This window comes from Tachypleus tridentatus, chromosome 10 (genome assembly GCF_004210375.1).
Source record: "Tachypleus tridentatus isolate NWPU-2018 chromosome 10, ASM421037v1, whole genome shotgun sequence".
Classification (NCBI taxonomy): Eukaryota; Metazoa; Arthropoda; class Merostomata; order Xiphosura; family Limulidae; genus Tachypleus; species Tachypleus tridentatus.
This window is the reverse complement of record NC_134834.1, coordinates 137498568-137518008: the sequence shown is the minus strand read 5'-3', so window position 1 is coordinate 137518008 and position 19441 is coordinate 137498568. Positions and strand designations below refer to the sequence as shown.

At 33.2% G+C, this 19441-nt stretch overlaps 1 protein-coding gene and 1 long non-coding RNA gene across 4 annotated transcripts in view; both read right to left on the bottom strand.

Annotated features, from left to right (window-relative positions):
• Positions 1 to 157: 157 nt before the first annotated feature.
• LOC143230430 (uncharacterized) overlaps positions 158 to 19441 on the bottom strand; it is a 57907-nt gene continuing 38623 nt past the window's right edge. For 2 of the 3 annotated variants that reach the window (XR_013016437.1, XR_013016436.1), the window contains 2 exons: positions 1918 to 1979; positions 158 to 987 (listed from right to left, as the gene is read on the bottom strand). This is a non-coding gene — a long non-coding RNA (uncharacterized LOC143230430). Of the gene's footprint in view, positions 988 to 1071; positions 1980 to 19441 lie in introns of those variants that run through there. The other variant, XR_013016435.1, reaches the window with a different exon arrangement.
• On the bottom strand, positions 12330 to 14315 carry LOC143230429 (uncharacterized). The gene is made up of 2 exons (XM_076463973.1): positions 13723 to 14315; positions 12330 to 13102 (listed from the first exon to the last, which is right to left on the bottom strand). Exons 1-2 carry the CDS (start codon positions 14143 to 14145, stop codon positions 13028 to 13030), a joined length of 498 nt encoding a protein of 165 aa, XP_076320088.1. The 5' UTR covers positions 14146 to 14315; the 3' UTR covers positions 12330 to 13027.

Here is a 19441-nt window from a genome sequence, read left to right as displayed (position 1 = left end):
ACTTTTCGTAGGAGTGTTAAATGCTGGCTTTCTAGTGTGATATCATGAAAGTCACTTGATTTTTCCATCTTTTCCAGTAAACCATTGTTTTAAAAAAATGTAAACCATTATAAGTCTTTTCAATTTATTTCCACTGTAAATTCTTGAAATGCTCATCCCCCCAACTCTTGAACTTTAAGGTTATCTTATCTACTATGTAAAGCAAAACATGTCCGGGAAATAAATACGCAATGACAAAGGTAATGGAGGGGATTGGAACATTTAATTTTATATTGACAAAATTCTAGAAAACAGTTCATCTTTCTTTTCAGTATTAGTACTTTTATGCATTGTGTATTGTGTTTTTAATGTTTATTATGCTAAGAAAGAAATAGAAGCACAATTTCCAATAATTTGATCAAACAAGTTTTTATTATACCAGTGCAACGGACAGGTACTCCAGCTATCGATATAAATAAATGTCAACGTGTGTGTGTTCCTAACACGTCCTGCATTTATTGATCAATTAGCAGCAAACTTGACACAGTAATACAGGATGCATGACAAGGTCATGAGGTGGGTGGGTTAACCTCCCATTTAATTTCGAAATAACTACTAAGTCAACACAACTTGACACAGAAGAAAGATCATGAGGAGGTGGACTCTATCTAATTTTTTCATCTGTCCAACAGACGGGTACTCCAGCTAGTTCATTATAAAACTATCAACAGCCCTTTCATTAATCTTTCAACCTTTTGTTGGAGCCTTTAAATACTTAAACAATGTTTTTCAGAAAATATCACTAAATCGCTCAAATTAAAAACGAAGAAAATAAACAAGCAAGATATTTCAGTAGAAATCCGTCTCGTACGCATCTTTTTTATTGTTATTTTGATATCCTGAGAGTCAGTGATGTATCCATCGAAACCAAGGTTTCTAAGAAGTTAAGATAAAAATTGTTCTTGATACTTCTACGCCTGCCACAATCTCTAACAACTGTCTGTATTTCTGAAAGAAATAATTTACTTAAATTGCAGTTATAAAATATATTTTAGATAAAATTAATTTTCATTCTAGCTTACAGTCTTAATTTTGTAATTATTTTTTTCTTTTCCGTTAATTAATTTATGTATAGGTAATATAACATCAGTGGTAAAAACTGATATTGATGCTACAGATTGATTAGACCAAGTGGGTAGATCAATCAATGTTTTCAATAAGTAAGATACATTAAAAACAGCTGTAGAATAATCTGTAGAATAAAAATATTTACTTTTAGGTAAATAATTCTCCTTCAAAAATCTTGCACAATAAGAATCTTGTAATTTTGAAACCTGTTATAATCCAGTTTAACATTCTCAACTAACAAAAGAAAATTAATTGTTACGATTCTACAGTGAAATGTTGATGATTTCTTAACATGATTTAGTCACAAGTAAATATTGTTTAATCTTTCATTAGGTTTAGTCACAAACTTCACTTACGCAGGTTTAATTTTAAACCATTCGTTTAAAGATTATATAAAAAGTAAGTTGGGTTTAAATGGTTTTATTAGAGTTCAGGTTCTCTAGCAACTGAAATTATGTTAAATTCAGAAGTATTTAAGTAGCACTATTCATAATGCATGAAGAGATAGAGAGATGGGTACCTTTTAAAACTCACAGTTTTATATTAGTATTTGGTTAAATGTGATTTACACATAAAATATTAATACTATTTTGAACTGCCAATACATTTCAAAACAGTATTTATTTTCAAGTACACAGAAGTAATTATAAGAATGAAATACAATGAAAATAATATTAGGCTACATAAAACCATTTGTACACATGCTTGTTTGTCTGTTTTTCCTTTCTTCGGTTTGTCCTGCTCCTTGCAAAACAAATATTACGGTTGTATATTTGAATTCGACTGCAAAGTTAGGATGCATATACTTACTTCATCTGTTTTCAAGTAATCTTTCATTCAGTTTCAGTAACTCTATTGTATTCTCTGAATACCTGTAAAAGCGCAAAACAGTAAAGATATTTCTGACGTTCTAAAAACTTTTCATTTACCTAAATTATGAACACACAATATAAAAGATTTACCATTATACATTTATTTCAATAACTACGCTTGTTTTAGTGTAGTTTAATTCTTTTGCATTTGACATGTATTCTTGAATATGTATTGCACGAGTACCATCTATTCTCAAAATTTGTAGAATGTTCTTGAGAGTAAGAATTAACAACATAAGTTTTGCGAAAATGCGCTAGAACATTGATGGAATTTACAGAAACTCGCGTCATTTGTATATAAAAACCAAAGCGCCGAGAGATAAGTAAGATTACTATTATTCGATAGTTAAGCCAGTATATTATAGGTCTCAGAAACTATTATTGTAATTAACAGCTATTAATCGGAAAACTACACAATTTGACCAGGAACTTTTATCGATTTCAAACATTACACACCGTTTAACCTCAGTGAATTAATTTCAAACGTTAGTATTTCTACGATTACTTTAGATATTGTCGCCGGCAACAAACTTGCGAGTGCTTCAAGCTAGTCAGCCATCAAAAGAAATGTGCAGGTGTATCAACAAAAATTAATTTGTTCATCGTGGACCTGGATCGTAGATAAAATATTCAGTTCTAGATCGGATATAAGGCTCAGTATTGTCTGTAAGTTTGTAAAACTGTTGTATATGAATCACTATTTGCAATAACTATTAATAAGTAATTGTTATAAATTGTATTAATTTTTGTTTGCATATTAAGATATATTTCATTTTTAAATAGAAAATTGTATGTATCAGTCTTGTTGGAAAATATCATAAATTCGATACATAGTAACATTTAATTAACTTCTAAATTCAGATTTTTTATTATTTGAAATCGTAATAAGTAACGTTTGGTTTGTTTTGAATTTCACGCAAAGCTATATGAGGGCTATCTGCGCTAGCTATCCCTAATTTAGCAGTGTAAGACTAGAGGGAAGACAACTAATCATCACCACCTATCGTCAACTCTTGGGCTACTCTTTTACCAACGAATAGTAGAAATGACCGTCACATTATAACCTCCCTCCACGGCTGAAAGGGCGAACATGTTTGATGCCACGGGGATTCAGGCCCGCGACTCTCGAATTACGAGTAGAGTGCCTTAACCATCTGGCCATGCCAGGCCTAATAGGTAATGTACGTTACCTAATAAATCGAGATTCTTCCAGGATAAAAATTATAATACGTAACAATAGCAACGTTTATTACGCTCACTTCATGTCCCCCGCTGGTACAGCTATGGATTTACAACGCTAAAATCAGGGGTTCGATTTCCCTTAGTAAACTCAGCAGATAGCCCAAAGTGGCTTTGTTATAAGAAAACACACACACATACACTAACTTCAGTGTTGAGTCGTTGTACACAAACATACAACTAGAAGAAACTACTGTGGTATCTCGAAGACTTCCTACCGGATATAGAGGTTAAGCCCGCAAACAATAGGAAACTAGTATATACGGATGTTTATTTCCCAATGGGTACTACAGTTGGACCAGAATGAGACAAGACATAGATTTCACACAGAATACAAATGTTTAACGAAAGTTTCCAGAGTTTACAATACACACAACAGTTTTTATTACACAATGCAAGGTAATACCGCAGATTACAAGTTAAGTGCTTGCTCTTGTTCCTACATTATCAGATCTTTATTCAATATATTTTCCCCTTGGGACTTTAATAACTGAAACACATCATCTTCGATGATATCTTCCAAATCAACCTGTCTTGCAAGTATCATAATGACTTGGATGAACTTTCCCAGCACTTTCCGCTTAGGAGAACCCCGTAGAGTCATTAGTTCATTCTAACCAGTCATACTTCATTTCTGCACTTCATCTCACGACGTGATGATGTTGTATATCGCATCCATACTTTTATATTTCTTTCAGAAATCATGAATTGCAGGTTTATCCTCTCCGCCAGTAACTTCAACCAGTTATTTTAGATGTCTACGTAAGTAACATATCTTGGAATTAGAGATAACATCTCGATCCATTAACTGGAGCAATGCAGTTGTGTTGTACTCAACTCTTACGTTATCAGAAAGATCATTCAAGTTCACTGGGTAGCTTGGTACATTGCCTAAGATGAGTAGTGATTTGTTGGCAACATTACGTTTGATACAGTACTATTCAACAGCAGAATAGAAGAAACTGGTTTTGAAAAATACATATAGTCTTCCAAGCTTTCTTATTACAGCACCAAATCACTGGTAAATTAGGCTTGACATATCCCTTTAGAGTTCTTAAAGTTTCGAAATTTAAAGTAGTCAGCCTTGAACTCTGGTGTAGACTTTTTTCCCAAAACATAAAAGTTCTATTTGGCGCGTTTCCAGAACAGCCCCGTTTCATCCACACTGAAGACTTGACTGTAACCCATCATTAATATTCTTCATATCGCTTCGTATAGCTTCTACATCAACACTGGCAGCTTTACCACTTAGTTTTATATTGTGCAAGTTAAAGCACTTCCTGAACCTATCAAACCACCCTTTACCAGGAAGAGTTATTCTTCAGAACTACTACTTTGTTAAGTAACCAAATTATAGTAGGAGTTTTTTGCCTTAGCTTCTATAACCATAGTGTGTAATGACACGTTTTATTAGATCTACTCCTCAATCCACACAATCATGAGTCTTTCATTTTAAGCGTCACTTCGCTTGCCTTAATTGTTTCTTATTATCACGTATTGTTTCATTTGTTTAGGCAACAAGCCCCAAAGTTTTACCAATAACAGTAAGTTTCTCTTTGGCATCAAACCTTCCCAAAACATTGAGTTTCAAGTCCAAAGTAATTCCTTTCTGTTATTTTTTGGGTGTACTACTTGCACTTAAATTTAATATCTTTCTTGAGTAAAAGTAATACACTGCAGTCTTGAAAACAATTCTGTGACCATATGAAAATCGTAATAGAAGCGTTTGTTGATATGAATAAAGTGCGCCAACTACGTCACTGATGCTTGGAGATTTGCACTGTATTTCTGAAAACAAATATGATTTTTGGTCAAATTGGTTGTTTTCTAATTTTTTTAAAAATTTACCCTAAAATCCCGTAAAGGCGAATTTACCCCAAATTTATTGGTCACGCTTTATAATTTTCGTATGGACAAAATTCCCTAACATAAGGGTAGACTGTATAGTTTGTTACCACTTCACTGGTTGTGTTTAAACTTTAAATTAAATATAATTATAATTCGAAATCCTTCATGAACGAACATTTTGGAAAAAATATATGAAAGAAATATGCAAACTAATGTGGTTTATTTTCTCTGTTATTGGATGCGTGTATGTCATTGCTTTGTCGGCTTTTGACCCTTAACAACATAACACTGAATGATTTGTGTGGTTTGTAAAATAGTAATAGTGTTTTTGACATATATGTATCTGCCAACGTATCCAACTCAACCATTGTTGCCAAGTTTTTGTTAGAAAAAAAAAGACGTCAAATGGGGAAACATATATATTACAAAAAGGACCTCGGTGTTTATTGTTTTAACTAAACACAGAACCAAAACAGGTTTTCAGATGTCTCGACTGATTTTTCAATCATTTTTGTTGGAAGAGTTATTATTTACTAAACGGTGGAGTATATGTGTATATTTTCTGATAGCAAAAAACACATCGGGCTATCTACTAAGTCCACCGAAGGGAATCGAACTCCTGATTGTAGCGTTGTAAATCCGTAGATTTAGCGTTGTACTAGAGGGGGACAAACAATAGAGTGTAGCAAATACATCTGGACCATGATTTTTTAAAGGATTGGATAAGTTTTAGTTATTCATTTGTTGTGGATAAGCCTTTTTATAATGAAATATAAGTTCGTTACATGTTATATTGTACAAACTACCTTATGAACTGTTTTTCTTCATAACAATAAAATATAAGTTGTGTTCAGAACGCTGTTTAAATAAATAATTTATTAGAATAACACCTATTATGGTATGAACGCCTTTTGCTTGCGAAGCGTGATTATAATCAATTAGATTTGTCATAAGATAAAACCAAATAGACGTAAAAGAAAGAAGGGACTGTTTAAAAACACACAGAGCCTAATGCTGTTGTCTTATGACAAAACTATGAATAACTGACACAACTATACATTATTTCATTTTTGTTTCTTCCTGAAAAGAATTCAATGGGAATATGCCATTTTGGTCAGGGAAGTCAATACAAGCGAAAACAGTTACTTTGGATTTTATAAAAATGTGGTGAGATAATATTACTGTGCACATTTTGTTGGTGATTCCCCCTTGTCAACAAAATTATATAGTGAGTGAAATCGGGTCGAATATTAATTTCAAGAGTATTTTTTTCTATTATTCCTTTTCTGTAGCGGGTAATCTCATAATTGTCATATCTCAGACAAAGTCTGACGTTCAATGCTCTTGTTTACTCACGGACTTTTAATAATAATACGAGAAATATCATTTGATTTAATACTTAGTGCCTTTCTAGTCTTCACAGATCACCATGTACAAACCTATAAAACACAACGTAGATTGGGACTCGGGTTATGCTATCCATTGAGCTGTGACCAGATTTGCATAAAGAGTTTCATTAAGTGATAAGGACTTTGGACGTGGAAACATGAAAAAAATATTATTAATAACTCAAAGTAAATGTGTCTGTACTTGAGAATTACTGGAAGATAATCTGAATAACGACAAACATGTTGGGATATTAGGTGTCGTGAGGTTGCAAAGTTCTAACAATATAATACAGATGTTTTAAGAAAAGGCTGTGTTAGATACACATTCTGTCAACGAATATGCAAAAGTATGACTTCAGTAGCTTGGAAACTTTTACAAAACAGGTCGGTAGTTGAAAATTTCCTTTTTCTAAGATTTTTTTCATATTCATAGAAAAATAGATAATTTAATGAATGCCGCAACTTAAAGTTATTTCATTTTTGTTCATTGAAAGTTATGCGGAATGCCATTTGGAACAGCGTAGTTCGTGAGCAAAAATGGGTTGGATATTAATGTCAAATTCACCACTGGTACAGCGGTAAGCCTTAGGATTTTTAATGCTAAAATCAGGGGTTCGGTTCCCTTCGGCAGAAATAACAGATGAGAAAAAAAACTATTAATGCCAAAAGGAGTAATTTCTCTATTATTTCTTTCAGACATTGTGTAACGTAAATGACAACTACTATAAAATGTACCTATTAATGAAACGTTTATATTATAGTTGTCTTGATGAGGCTATTAAATTGTTATAAGTAACAACGATGTTATGACATCATTAAATAATTATAAGAATATATTAGTTAAAATAAAGAAGAGTGTAAAATAATTTCATTGCTTCAGAATTATTACTGCATGACCACTTTCTGGTCAGTATAAGGAATAATACCGTCATTGAACATAACATGAATTTAGCGGTGACGCCAAGGCATTTGTCACTTCAGGCACGTTGTGATTATGATTAATTTTCAGTGTATTAATACAGATACTAACAGAAGATCAGAAACAGGCGATACGTTTTTGCAATATGGTAATAAAAGAAAAACTGAAACTAGTGATAAAAGAATTTGATCTCATAAGTTAATTTGTATTATAAGAAGTTACTTAAGCTTTCATTCTAACGAAATGAATTATTCTACAACACGTAACCATTACTGCTTTTATGTAAACGTTATTTATATCTAAAGGTTACACATAGTGGTGTAAGTTAGATAATTGTCCAGTAAGTTACTTTGATAACACTCCTTAACACCTGCCTGGCTAAAGTTACTCCTTTCCTTTACCTGGCCAACGGTCTCACATGTGCAGAAGCTCGGCGCTTTCTCGCTTGGCCAGATTCGCGTCTTTCACATTTGCCACCATCTGGCAAGGAAACATGCTCTCACGTGACGCGGGTAGTAGTGTTGTCAAGCTTTCTGTGAAGTGCTTATGGTGACTCTAGTTTTTGTGTGGTATTCATAACCCCCAAAAATGACCCATTAATGTGTTATAAAGAATGTCGGAGAAAAACACCGGTGACTTTTTCGCACAAAAAGGTCACGACAGACCTTACCCGGTATAGACGACCTTCACTAAGATCTTACAAATAGTGAGAACATGGACAAAACGACAGCTGTGCTCGATGAGAATGATATCAATATTCACCCAATGCGTTCCCATCACACCCAGGTTTCGTTGACAGAACCCGACATCTGTTGTTGATGTGGACACAACGGTTAAACTCGGAAGATTCAAAGCAGCGATGAGTGACAAGAAGCTCAGACAGACACCAAGTTAAGAACCAAGGATAAACATTAAGGCAATATGTTTGTAGTTATTGTTTTGATAATATTATATGATAATTACTTGAAACAAAACTCTGAAAATAAAGATTAATGGGCATTGGGAGAAAAAAACCAATATAAAGACTCAGCCTTATACACTAGACTTATGTAAACCTTTATACTGTATTAATAAGTACAGAAAAACTGTTTCCTGTGAGAGAAAGAAGAAGAAGAATGAAGAGGCGTATAATAAAAACCTGATTACAGTGTTTGATCTCTAAACAATTTGTGTATAAGTTATTCACCAATTTTTTCATCAACCAGTCATAATGTTATATGCAATAGCTTTCTCTAAAAGAAAACTAACTGAACGTATAATTAAAGATGCAATCATTATCAAAAGCCATACAGAAGACCTGTGTATTTTGTAAAGAAAAAAAGTTCTCAAACCATGTGTAGCACCGAAAATGAATATTATTGTCTTTGATGTGAAGAATTTTGTTTCATAGCAAACACACTGTGAACTGTGTCTAATGCAGGGGAATGAACCCTGGATTTTGGGATTGCAAATCCTTAGACTTACCGCTGTCCGATCACAGGACAAGAAATTGTCGAATATTTCATTTTGTAAAGTTTAGCATATTATTTTAGCTAGCGCTAACAAATGTTCGTGTATTTAAACGCTTTCTAATCTAGCTGATAAACTCTTAATTTTTTTAGTTTACTCGTGTGTTAAATAATTTTCGTTGATATTTTTCACTGTCATATATTTTGTTTCTATAACAAAAACTTATTAATTTTGACCTTCTGGTGTGAATAAAAAAATCAAAATAATTACATATTCATGGAATTGTGGGATTTACTAGATCTGTTTGATTAAGTAAAAGTAAACAAGTCCTTTTTCTTATTATTAACAAACTAGTCATTTTGCTTTAAACAGTAAAACAAACATAGCAGCAAAACATAGCCATAGCAATAATTAAAATACTTAGAATGAACGGCAAAGGAACTAGGGATGTCATAGCTCTCGTGGCTTACCATACGGGGGGGGGAGGTGGGGGCTGAACATGCGCTGTTCCCATCGTGTATATATATATATATATATATGTAGATGTTTTCGATTTTGTTCAATGGTTTTCACTGAAGTTCCGCCAGAATAAAAATCGTTTCAATGTATATGCTTAGAACTGATAATTAAATTTCATAGAAACCAAAGGCTATTAATACATCACATTTAGGCGGAACATAGATTAAATTACATGTTTTAACGTAATTAATAATTTGAAAGTAATTAACACACCTGGCTTTCTTGAATGACATGTCACATATGCGAGAACTTGAACATTCTAGTTCCCGTAAACTAAGATGGCTTAATATTAGAAATTGATCCTAACTAAATAGTGGCAGTGGTGATTAAAACACGAAAAAAAGACTTATTTAATAACTTAACAATGATAAATTTACTTGTTTGTTTCAAAGCAAAGCCACGCTGGCCTATCTTCTGTATCAACCTGGGAGAATCGAACCGAGGATAACTGCGTTTTGTCCGTAAACTTACCGGCGACATCGTGATAAGATATATATACACACTTTTCGACTAGAGTAGCACAATAGTTCACAGTGGTTTCTGTTAACCAACTGCCTACCAGTTTAATATTATGGACGGCTAGTGGAGAGGGCCCCAGTATAGTTTTGCGTAAATTTTCGAAACACGCAAATTCCAAAACATGAATATCATTAAATGAAAGTTAATCAAGCAATTTTATATGATAAAATTTACAGTTGTTTTTTTTAACATAAGCCCAACATCATAACAAACAAAACCTTTAATTTTTACAGACTTGGTACAGTAATACTACTTGGAATATGAAGATATGTGTTTATACTAGTATGAAAAAAATAATACAATGGTCGTAAAATAATATTTATATATTGTGAAAAGGAATAACTATTATTTTAAAATATTCGAAAAATTTGTATTTTAATTCTAACTATTTGATTTATAATTTAAAAGTAGAAAAGAAAGTATCTTAATAAAAATAACTTCGTAAGTTACAGCGGTAGTCTACAAATTTACAACGCTAAAATCGGGGGTTGCATTCCCCTCTGTGGGCTCACACAAAAGCCCGATGTGGCTTTGCTGTAAGAAAAACACACTTGTGAGTAAAAAATGCGAGAAGCGTCGCCTGTTGAAAATAATTAAACATTCCTAGATTCATTTTAATTATACATATTTGATTTATAATTTAAAAGTAGAAAATAAAGTGTATCAATAAAAATAACTTCGTGAGCGTAAAATGCGAGAAGCGTCGCCTGTTGAACATAATTAAGCATTCCTAGATTCATCGACATGTGCAACCAGCCATGTGCATCACCGGTTTTGTTTTTTACTTTAGCACATAATCGTAAAGTTATTACACTTACTAAGTTATTAATGTTTCGGAAAAATATCTAATTTGTGTTATTTCCACTCGAGAGTAGTTTTGATGATAAAAATACACTAGACAAGAACAGGCTGCTAATTTCCTTCTAATTCTTGTAACATTTCATCTAAGTAACAATGGGATTCTCCAAGCTGAATAAAAAAATTGGCATTCAGTTATTCTGTAAGTAATACATCGGTTAATACTTGCAAAAATCACAAACGTGTGGTTTAAGAAATTCGACAAGTTTCTAGGTTGCCTGATTTATTTGTTCTTCAGTATATGCCTGTACCAGGAGAAAGATTTCTTGTTACAGAACATGCTATAAATTTTTAAAGTAAATCAATAAATTGGGCTTTATAAGTAGTTTTTTTCTTGAACGTTGTTATAAATAAAATAATTTAGGATGCTTAATTATCCAAAACATTATATTTTCCATATAATTACAAGGTGATTGAGAAGATTTTAATTGATTTTAATGTTAATAATCCCCACTTTTACGATATAGTTAATAGAAATAATGAAATAGAGAATCATCTTCTTTAGTATCCTGATATTAGCTCAAGTTGGATATATTCTTCATTTCGAACCGTTCTCCTGAATTAAACAAAATATTCCTGTATGGGTACAGGTTGCTAATGTTTTACGCTGATGAATTTGACGAACAAATAAATTTTGACAAGCACGGTTTATGAGCATTTTCTTCCCCAGTTTAAGAAAAAAAAAAAAAAAAAATAATAGAAACGAAAGTAATTGCTAGCAATCTTTCTTTAAATATTGTTGACACAGCAGTTTGTCTGACGTAAAATAGTTGTTTTAAGGTCAAATTTTCGGTATTTTCACTTATTAACTACATAACTTATTTTCTGTAAAGAAATCTTCTATCGCTGTTTAACGATTTCCTTTGGAAATTTTTTGTATGAGCTTTAATGAGATAATTTAATATATTATAGTTTAGTACTATACATAATTGGTATAACAGACAAATGGAATAGTCTACATTATACAAATTAACAGATAAAAACAACGAGGTCCCAAAATGTGTAAATAACGATTACTTAAAGACTGACTTAAAACAAAAACCCTCACGTTTATGTAGTGCTTTCGGCAGTTGTACACAAAATATATAGTCTGCCACTGGAAATACCGTTTCCTACTATTTGAATTATGTCATTTCTATCATTGTTATTTCTATAAAATAGTTTAGCCTACAGTAAATAAAAAAAATGTAACAAAAACCTATTTCAATCCATTCTCTGCTGTGATCTAAAATGCAGACGTTCAAACATAAACTTGGGAAGCCGATTTGCAAAATACTAACATTTCTTAATAATTGAGAAGCGCCGTTCGTAAATTATTTTAGATTGAATCAGATTGAAACTGTGAATGTTAGAAGAAATTTTAAGATTTTGCAAGCAATAAAAGCGTCAATACGTGCATGTAAATCCAAAATATGAGATTACAATCTAAATATCTGAAAACTAGCTCCAGACTATAAAATGTGATTGAACACAACTTGCACACAGATAACGCTAGTTAAGTATGATGCTCGTTTTAATCTCCCTTTTTTGAAATACCTAAATGTATTTATATATATAAACACTTGGCAGTCTGCCAGCTCCTTTTTTCTTCTTATTATCACAACCGTTGTACAAATTAAAACAGCAAAGACTTTAATAATCTAAGGTACAACTTAACCCCTGGGCGATATTCCGTGAAGTTCTGTACAAAGACCATAAGATTGCGTGCACAAGTGTTTTTTGTAACATAACATACAAAATTTACACAAACTAATATACATAAGTTTGTACATAAGATCAACTAATAAAATCACAGTTTTACACATTTTGCACTAAACAGAGTTCACTTTTTTGTGACGAAACCTTACCTTGAAATAGTGTTCACATGTATAATTATTAAACTTTGGGTACTTCCAATAATAATAAAGAATAAACAAATTATAATAAAGTATCATGAAGCACAAAAATATTTTTGGAACATTTTTTTAACTTTAAGTACTTAAGAAATGAAAACCTGAGTTTTAAAATTATAAGTACAATAATTTTAATACAAGGTGATTTTCGCAGAGATGTTTAATACTTTTCATCATCAATTTTTCCTGCTACCGATGATTCCAAGGTTTACACACGACGCGCAACTTCCTGCATTGTAGTCTATATAGCCATAAGTATTTAAACTGACGAATTCCTTCTCAAAGATAATCACAGCTCATTCTTCACAATGAAAAATATCTTTTGGACTAGTATTATATTCATTAAAGAAACATGGATTTCGTTCTCGCGATCTGACGCCAATCCTGATGGAAAAAAAAACAAAAAAACTACATAGTCTAGCACGACACAGGCCTCGTCTGTCCAACGACTAGGTCGCTTAAGTTGCTTGGTGTCTTCTCATTATGAGTTGCCTGAAACAAAAATAGAATTTTAAATATGTAAACATAGGTTAAGCTGCTTGGTGTCTTCTTAGTATGAGTTGCCTAGAAACAAAAATACTATTTTTAAATATGCAAATATTGCTTAAGTTAATTAGTGTCTTCTCAGTATGTGTCGTCTGGAAATAAAAATATATAAATAATACGAATAATGTACAATTACGGCATGCTGTTCACACTCACCTGAATCATTAGTTCGTCAACATCGTTAAACAACATTAAGCAATCTATTACTAACTGTATTCAGTCCTAGATCTCGGTACGTCACCCAGAGCCACCACATCAAACATTTCATACATATTGTGTATTATAATATCAGTCTAACCGTCTAATAACAAAATGGAAGATGCTGCTTGTCAACTTGAACATATTTTAAGTACGGGCGCGTACACACACACATGGCTTTCTTGTTGTGTCTTTATATATATATTATATTTGAACTTAACGTCTGTACAATACAAAGCTCAATACACAAAAAGGAAAAAGTTCAAAACCATACAAAACCGTTAAGACAGGGTTATGGTCGTAAGATATATACATATGATATTAAACTAAAGCTTCACTTAAGTTACCAATCAGAACGTGAAATTTACCTCTTGGGCAGCACAAGGATTCACCAAAGGATTACTGGAAGGAGAGAGCACACCGAGTGGCTGGCGCCTAGGATTGTTAACGGAGTTTGTAGGCCGAGTTGCAGGGTGAGTTTCCAGAGCGATCTGCAGATCAACAATGTAATCGATTACATGCTGAATGATCTCCAGTTTGGAAAGTTTCTTGTTCCTTGGCATGTTAGGTACTAGTTCCTTAAGTTTAGTTAAAAGTTGCTGCATTTCATCCTGGATTACGTCACGCTCCCTTCTGCTTGATTTCCCAACTTTGTTTTCGGTTGTTTTAGATCCATGGCGGTTGTTAAAAGACAGATTGATTGTAGCCTTCATGGTACGAAAAGAACGGTCACGTACGCCAACTAAATCCCGGGTTAAACAGAAAGTACGTTTACGTAATAGATAACACATTCACAACCACACCTCTTCACACAAAATTTCAGACAAATCTGTGCCCTTATGCGTATACCGAGCTACTTTTATCCATATATTAGTAGATCGAAGGACTTTAGTAACCAATAGAAAGAGAAAACTAGGCATACTTTACACCTCGCGATTGGAAACTAGAAAGATGAGGCGGAGCTTAGTGTAAAGCTAAAATACGTGGCCAATCATACGATGATTTCTACGCAACTCTGACAATCACTGTAACAGGTTTGAAGAGATTTCACTTGCGAAACTAGCGCCATCACCCTTCGATCAACTGAAACACATGCGAATCACCGTACACGTAGTCTCTATCTAACATTCTAGATTGCACGGTCAATCTCTCTTACGCGTGATGAGTACTTTTTATTCAGCTATTGTTAAAAAACAAAACATAAAGAACTTTGGGTACCAGTACTATATTATTCAATCGATCTGCATCGAGGCATAATGTATATCCAAGCAGATTAACGAGTCTTCTTTGGAAACTGAGCAATCTCACAGTTTTCTAAACTAATGTGAGAAGGGTCAGATAAAGCTACTGTTATAACGTCAATCTTTTCAGTTTTAGCTCTCGAGTTTCTTAAGAACTTGAGCGGCGCCAACAATACGACAGTCGTGGATAATAAAATGTCACCACTGGGTAGAGCCTAATTGGACAGTTAAATTTCTAGAAACGCTATACAAAACAAACATACACAAATATACATGTGTGTTAATCGTGAAGACTATCCTATCTTCATTCAAACCTGATTTCCATACTCAGTTACTCATCACATGGGAAGGAAGCACCTATGACAGTGAAAAGTCAAATTTTCTTCCTTTGGGGTTAAGAAACATTATATTGAGAGCACTAGCGTGTTACCGGTGGCCAAATTAAAAAAAAAAAAAACGGTTTTAAAAGAGAGCCAGGTGTTGATAAGACTAAGGAAGAGAGAGCAGATTATCACAGTCAACAAACGTAAAAAATGAACGTCGTCACTGATATGTATGTGTGAAGAAAATATTCTAATGTAATTAATTATGAGTACATTAAACTCGACAAGAATAAAAAAAATATTTATACTTGTTACAGAAAAATTTGTTTGTTTTTGGTTTTTTTAATTTCGCGCAAAGCTACATGAGGGCTATCTACGCTAATCGTCTCTAATTTAGCAGTGCAAGACTAGAGGGAAGGTAGCAAGTCATCACCGTCCATCGCCAACTCTTGGGCTAATATTTTACCAACGAATAGTGGAATTGACTATAACATCATAACGCCCCCACAGCTGAAAGGGCGAGCATGTTTCGTGCAACAGGGCTTTGAACCTACGACCCTCAGATTACGAGTCGAGCGCCTTAACTCTCTGGCCATGCCGAGAGATACAGGAGAGCTAAGAAAAGGATAAAACTTTAAGAAAAATTACTGCGGAAATATTACTCCAAATGGTTTGGAGATAACAATTTTTCAGTTACTTCTAAATCGCAGGAGAAAAACTGTTATGTAAGTAATTGAATAATTATAACAATTCAATTATTTTGTTTGAAAGATGTTTAAACTCAAAACTCTCAAAATAAACTGATTTACTATTTACCATCCATGGCTGCTCTAGGTGTGATAGTTACCCCACATTATAAATTAAAAAGATGAGAAATCCAATAAATAGGTTATAGATTTTAAATCGTATCCACTTTTATAATCTAATAACCAACCACATCATATAAACATGAATATCACAGTAATATAACTTAACTACAGCGGTTGAGTACGTTATGTTAAAACAATTTAAGAACCTCGCCATATCCTTAAAGTCCATATCACCATATCTGTTGGTGTTCTATTTAACGACAGTGCCTCTTGACAACAGCGGCTCTGTCGTTAAGCTATCATGTTCAAAGTACACGCCCCTCCCCTGCTAGCTTTCCATAATCCAACTAGTGTACAAGGAAGACAACTTCCCAGCTCCCTTTCAGTAGTCCGATCGCACAGGTATCTATAAATGATTTGACTGACATGTCTTTGTTTGGAATAGCATGAATATTTGTTTCGCCTTCCAGGTGATATTTACAAAGTTGAGAGGAAGGTATGACTGATAGTACCCTTATCTTGGTGAACACATACCTTGTTGGCTTCAATTCTAATGAAAGATCCTACTCAATTATATTGCATATTGTTGGTTGGAGCACGTGGGCGGCTTTTTTCACTGACCATTATGTTCCTAGATTCTTATCCGTTACAAGACAACGCATGTTGCTTACCATGGTTGCGATACGACTTGTTACAGTTCATTTACAGAATGACACTGGTACCCAAATTACTCCATAATGTTTTCTAATGCTAATGAAAACAAGAGATATCCCAATCATAGGTGACAGAATATGTATGAAGTCAGGGGAGGTAGATATCGACTATTGGGGCACCTTATTAGCTTTCAACCATGAAGATTAAATTAAAAATTAAAACAGTGATTTTCCATGATAGTTATACAAAAGTCTCTGTTCCACATTCAAATGGGCACTTCACTACTGGGTGAAAATTGGAACAGGCTTTACGGTCTATGATCCCTGTCTTTGAAATTATAATTTTTTTTATCTCAACACATTTTTATAATCTGTATTACGTATTATAATTTATTTTCGACAAGTCTCCGATTTACTGTTTTACTTGTGTTACGTATTACAATTTCAAATAGCCAGAAAATTTAATTTGAGTGTAGAAGTTAATTAAATGGTAATATGGATCAAATTTATGATGTTTATCAACAGTGTTTATACATATAATTTTCTTTCTCAACACAAATATATTTTAATATACAAACAACAATGCAATTTGTAAATATTATTATAAACATTGTTTTTTTATACAAACAATTACAAATTTACAAAACTATACTGAGTTTTTTTATCGAAGGTCAGCTTCACGACGAGTAAATTAATTTTTACTTGATACTATTACACCTCGCTTAACGTAGCCAGCTTGGCTGGTCTCACGCCGTTTATAAGCTGCCTTTTTACCGACGAAGATATTTTAATGTCCTCGTAGAAAAAATAACGTCCGAAGTTAATTCACAGAAGTTTAAAGGTTTGTAATTTTCGAAATCTATAAATGTTCCTGGTCAACTTGTGCAGCTTTTTTTATTAATAGGCGTTAATTACAATTATAGCTTCCGAAGCTTATAGTATGCTGTTTGTACCTAATCAACAATATTCTATTACTATCTCTTGGCATCTTGTGATGGCTTGCTTATCGAAAGTTCAACAACATTCCAAGATACGTTAATGTATTCGTAAAACATGTATTGTTGATTCCTACTCTCAATGATTTTCTACAAATTTAGAACAAGCGGATTTTGCGCAATATACATCGAGCAATATACGTCACATGTATCAAACTGAAACAAACACAAATATTAAAATAAACGTACAATAGTAAATCCGTTACATCTGAATGTATGACTATTTTGCATTGGCAGGGGCCGTTCATTTCTACTTGGTGCTCGATACGTAACCTGCGAGTAATAAGGTCGAATCTCGTCAGCAAAAATATTCGTCTTTTCAGCCTCGGAGACGTTGTAATATGACAGTCATATTACATTCGCTGGTTAAGAGTAGCCCAAAAATGGGTGATGAATAGCATTGACAAACTGGTTTCCCTCTAGTCTTTCATCTCAATGGCCCGGCATGGCCAAGCGTGTTAAGGCATGCGACTCGTAATCTGAGGGTCGCGGGTTCGCATCCCCGTCGCGCCAAACATGCTCGCTCTTTCAGCCGTGGGGGCGTTATAATGTGACGGTCAATCCCACTATTCGTTGGTAAAAGAGTAGCCAACTAGCTGCCTTCCCTCTAGTCTTACACTGCTAAATTAGGGACGGCTAGCACAGATAGCCTCGAGTAGCTTTGTGCGAAATTCAAAAAACAAACAAACAAACTTTCATCTCAAAGTTAAGGAAGGCTATTGTAGATAGTGATTCGCGAACGTACTCCAGGAAGTTGTAAGACAACTCCTAAATTTAATAAATTATGAGTTTTTAAATATAATTTTAGAATAAAAAATACTTTCCGTAGTATTAAAATTATGTATGTGTGTGTTGTTACTGTAGAGCCACAGGAGGGGGTTTGCTGAATCTACCAAGGGGAATCGAACTCGTGATGTTTAGCGTTGTAAATCCGTAAACATACCGCTGTACTAGCGGGCAACCTAAACTTATCTTAGTTGAAATATTTAATTTTGGAATACAACGTTTCGTGAACACAGAATCTTTTTTTTTTTTTTTTCGAAACAAAAACATCGATAGGTTTTAGGCCATCAAAAAATTAAATTAAAAGGGGTCCTCGGACTACTAAACTTTGAAATAGATAATTTAAATTTTGAGTACTTATAAACACATTATAGTTGGTTACTTGAAAATTACGGAAACTTCAAAGTTCTAAAACATTCTTAAAAAAAGATCTGAACATTTAAACTATAAAAAATTTAGAACAAAAATTATCTTACAGAGTTAATTGAAAACATTTTCAATGAACACATTGATTAAACTGAATTACATTATATGTTATCCACATAGGTATTGTCTAAAGTGAAAATATTTTGTTGTCATTGAAATTACTCAAAGACTGGTAAAGCTAGTTGAAAGCATCATTCAGTAATATGTCCTTTTATCATTAAGTCTTTAAGGATAATTATTTACAAAAACCAATAGTTAAAGCAAGTTGTAGTGTTATGTATTCTAAGTAATTAATCACACTAACGCTTTTCAAATTACAACCAAATTAACTGAACAACTGTAGTTAATTCGCTTCTAAAGTTTTAACGCTTTCAGAATTACCATATATGTATCCAATTCAAAAACTTCATTGAAATCCACTTCCTTTTAGATTAATTACGATATTTCAGCTGGACCAGTTATCCAACTGCACGCGCTGTGTACAGTATAGAGTTCAAGATAGCTGGTTAGTTGGGTGGGTGAGTTGATTATTACCTTTTTGAATTGGGGGAAAAATTCAATTTTTATTAATTTAGTTTATAATGTGGACATCTTAGGTTTTATAGTTTTGTTTCATTAGGAGGGATCAACTACCTTTCCACAACTTTCTGCGGATGGTGAATGGTAGTTTTAGGGAGGCTTGAGCACCCATGTCTGCTTTTACGTTTTTCCACATGTGAAACTTTAAATTGAGGTTAATTCCGTTGGGTCAGTGAAGTTTTCACACTTAACTTTGTCTGTCTCAGGCATGATAAGTTTATCTTAGTTTGAGATGTAATGGTGTTGCTAGCTGGTTGTTCAGCTTTAGTTTTAAGTTA